At 39.5% G+C, this 3916-nt stretch overlaps 1 protein-coding gene across 1 annotated transcript; it reads left to right on the top strand.

Moving 5' to 3' along the window:
• Window positions 1–898: 898 nt before the first annotated feature.
• Window positions 899–3609, top strand: LOC120684891 (F-box protein SKIP16-like). Its single transcript, XM_039966757.1, has 4 exons — window positions 899–1150; window positions 1963–2306; window positions 2340–2670; window positions 3423–3609. The coding sequence occupies exons 1-4, from the start codon at window positions 899–901 to the stop codon at window positions 3606–3608; spliced, it is 1113 nt and encodes a 370-aa protein (XP_039822691.1). The 3' UTR covers window position 3609.
• The last annotated feature ends 307 nt before the right edge of the window (window positions 3610–3916 follow it).

Below are 3916 nucleotides of genomic sequence, written 5' to 3'. Positions count from 1 at the left end.
CCGCTGACCCGGCTAGCCGTTGAACCCGGGACAAAAGCCACCTATTGTCCCGGGCCCAAAGGCTGCCGGGACAAATGGCCTGGAACGAAGGCCTATTCTGTAGTAGTGTTTCTAACTACCAATTAGCCGTTATCTATACAACTAGTTTAGCAACTAGCTCATATTTAGTCTTTTTTTTTACAATCAAATAACAAGGCTAAAGTTTAGCTTTGGAATTCAAACGCAACCTACTTAGAGTAAAACAGATTAGTTTGTGTACACATGCAGGTTTTAGTGGTTATTGTGTGTAGTGTACGGTTATATATATAAAATTTTTCATGATTAGATTTGATGCTACCATCGTAGGACTCAACTGTCATTGAGATGCCTTAGCAAAAAAAGTGCTCTCTTCCGTCATATGTTGTCATAGGAAAAAAAATTTGGACGTAGGTTATGTGAATTTGAGTATCAATGTATCATGATGTTATTTACATAATTGTGTCTCAATAGAGTTTAAAGTATCATGTGTTTCGGAGCATTTATTATTATACAACTATTTTTTATTACTCGTAGACACGGCTGCAGATCTATTAAGTTAAATTAAAAAATTCTTGACTCCTGCGGCAATGCACTGGGGTGGTGAAGGGTTTTGATTTTTTTATAGATAATTTAAGAGCCAGGCTCTAAAAGGACCGGGCCTAAATCTTATTCAGTTTTGAATTAAAAATATTAAGGGCCAACTAGGATTGTCAAGAAGGCATTAGGGCCATGGTCCATTAGCAACGACACGGGTTTATACTAGTCACCTAGTATAAACCTTGACACGTCAGTTTTCAGTTTTTAACTGCGTTGCGAGCGCTGCCAAAAACCCTACATCGCCCAAGTAGGAAAAAGCAAATCCCACCCGGCAGGTGGATCGATGCAGTCGCCAGCGAAACGGCGGCCTAGGCTGGGCCACGCGACGCCGTCGGCGCTGGAGAACCTGCCGCCGGTCGCCTTGGCGAGAGTCATTGCGAGGGCCGGGCCTCGCGGCGCCGCTTCGCTAGCCTGCGCCAGCAAGACTCTCCGCGCTGCCGCATCCTCCGAAGAGCGGTGGCGCCGGTTCTGTGCCGACGACATCGGCATCGATGCTCCAGTGGATCCTGAAGGCCGTGTGCTCCCCAGCTTCAAGGTACTCTCTGATGGCTGCGGCTTCCTCAGTTCCTCCATCATTGCACGTACGATGAGTTTCTTGAAATCAGAATACTAGTTAGTTTTTGTATTTTCCGTATTTATATAGAATATATACTAGTTAGGTTTTTAGTGTCGGTATTTAGAGACATAAAAAATCAATTGTAGAATAGAAATTAGGGACTGAGTTTTGACTTCTAATAGCTATACTATATACATTAGATTACAAGGACCAATCAGTGATTTGGCATGCTGTGTCAGCTTCATGAAGAATTTAAAGAACTTATAAAAGTATAAATAGAAATTCTTGTTACAAGACATGATGGGACAAAGAACTTTCATTATTCACAACATACTAAAAATGTGTGACTGGTTTTTCTTTTATAATTACCACGAAAAACTGAACTTACATGATTGTTTCAATTTTGGCACTGGAGATAAATATAGGTCCTTAATATGTGCTTGGTGTGCCTAAATTAATTTCGAAGAGTTATGCGAACCGCGAATAGGGTTCTGGCCCCAAATGGCTGGGATCATGTTTCATAGGATTAAATCTCCGCAGAAGAGACCAATGATTAGGATCAACTTTAGTGCCTGAAAATAATCCTTTATTAGTTCTTGGGTACATTGAATTGCAAATTGTCTACTTGTCTAGCATGAAGCTACTGATCCAGTTGAATACGCTGTTCAATTCAGTTTTAATGAAACAAGCGCTGAATTGAGAATACCAACCATTCCATTCCCTTTTTTTTCAGTATTGTCTTCCGTTTCCCTTTTTTAATACATGTGCCAAATGTTTGTAATTTTTTTCAGGCAACATACGTGTCTTGGTTGCGATCATTTCGCATGTATCCCTTGCCACTAGTGAAAAGGGTGAAAATGTTCTGGACAATGTTAAAAAGCTGGCTTTCTGAATTCTTTCCTGGCGCACTTGAAACGTTTGCTGAAGGTCTTTCTGATACTGACATAAGAATAGCAGAGTATGAGCTTGGTTTTCAGCTCCCTATGCCCACAAAGTTATTGTACCGCTTCTGTAATGGTCAGCTTTGGAGAAATGACCTGCAATCGTGTGGCATCATTGGAGGCTACGAGTTCTACTACCATGAAATGATTAATGTGCACTTGTTACCTCTCAAGCATGCTGTTGAGCGTGCCAAGTTGCTTCGCTCAGACAATGGTGCCATTAGGAGATCTAACTACATCGTAGTTGCTGATACTTCTTTTGAAGAAAAAACTTTTCTCCTTGATTGTCTGAGTGGCCAACTTTACGTTGTCACCAAAAATTTTAAATCAAATGGCGAAATGATGCCATGTGTACCTAACTCACTGATAAGGCTGCACACAGATAATAATCATATGCCACAAGATGGACTCCTTTTGTGGCTGGAGGAGCACCTTAGGAAACTACAGAGTGGCCTGATCAAGGTGCAGATTTCTAACTTCAGAAGGGATGCAAGACACATCAGTTTGTATCCAGAAACACCGCCAACCTGTTCAATAGCAGTTACACATGGTATAAAGGTAATGTAGTTGTCTTCCTCTGTTTCAATGCTCCCACTTAATGCGACTGATTGTATTATAATTGACTTTGCCTTTGTGCCAAATAACAACTGAATCAATTTATATTTTCTATGAAGTAACTAGAATAATATGCAGTTGCTGCATATTATTTCTCTCCCATTCTTAGAAAACAACTAAATTTAACACTACAAGGTACCATAATTGATGTATATTAAGACTGGTTTGAAGAGATTAGGAAAAAACAATCGTCCTATACATCATTCAATTCGCTACATTAATTGTACTGAATACTGATGCGCTTCTCAGCTATAAAGCACACCTGTAGAATGTAGATTTGAAAGGAGAGACAAAAGCATAAGTATTGACACTCAGCGGATACGCAACCTTAACAAGACTACTTCATAAACATTGTTGGAAACTTGGAATGTACATATTATGGGCAAAGCTGTGTCATTGTACCAGTTGACATAGTGAAATGCGATGCCTGTAACAAACTAAAAACTGAACTAAAATCTTGCTCACTTGAGTTCAAGGTGGCCGCATTAAGTTTTCACATATAGTTAGCTCATTTCCTTTTAATGAAAAAAGATATATGTACCTGAAAATGTGTTATAACAGAGCACATGTGTTCAGGTGTACAGTATTCACACGTGACTACATCAGGGACCTTCAGATTAGTTTTTTAGTGAGGACGATACATAATTTTTCCGAACAGCAATGGTTGCTACTGATATCTGTGAAAATAATTACAGGTCCGTGCATCTGCTGTTTTTGTTCCAGAAGATTCATCTGTCTACGGTGACCCATGCAAATATGTTTACTATTACTTTATTCGCGTATCACTTCCTGATGCATGCAATGTAGATGGCAAGTGCTACTCTTCCTGCCAGTTTCAATCATGTAGCCTAACTATTCGAACAGGAAATTGTCTCTCATGAAGATATAGATGTAAGCTGAAAGCTACGATACTCAAATATGAAGTCATACACAAGTGCATAAAACAGTTCTATTAAATGATGTATATTACATTTACATCTCCGTTGGCTGTCTTCAGTTTTGTGGCCTATTGCTAAAGGATGCGCCAGATGAGTTTAAGTATGGAAATTACATGTTAGTGTCAAAGTTACCGGCGACCATGGAGGGATCTCTCATATTCATTCCATTGAGGTAATTCCCGTTGGTGAAGCTTCCATAAGGAATTTTTAAAATAAATATGAATACAGGATTTGAGTTTCAGTCTCTCTTG

The sequence above is a fragment of the Panicum virgatum genome, chromosome 8N (genome assembly GCF_016808335.1).
Source record: "Panicum virgatum strain AP13 chromosome 8N, P.virgatum_v5, whole genome shotgun sequence".
NCBI classification, from domain to species: Eukaryota; Viridiplantae; Streptophyta; class Magnoliopsida; order Poales; family Poaceae; genus Panicum; species Panicum virgatum.
The sequence above is the reverse complement of the archived record's forward strand: the minus strand, read 5'-3'. Positions and strand labels throughout refer to the sequence as shown.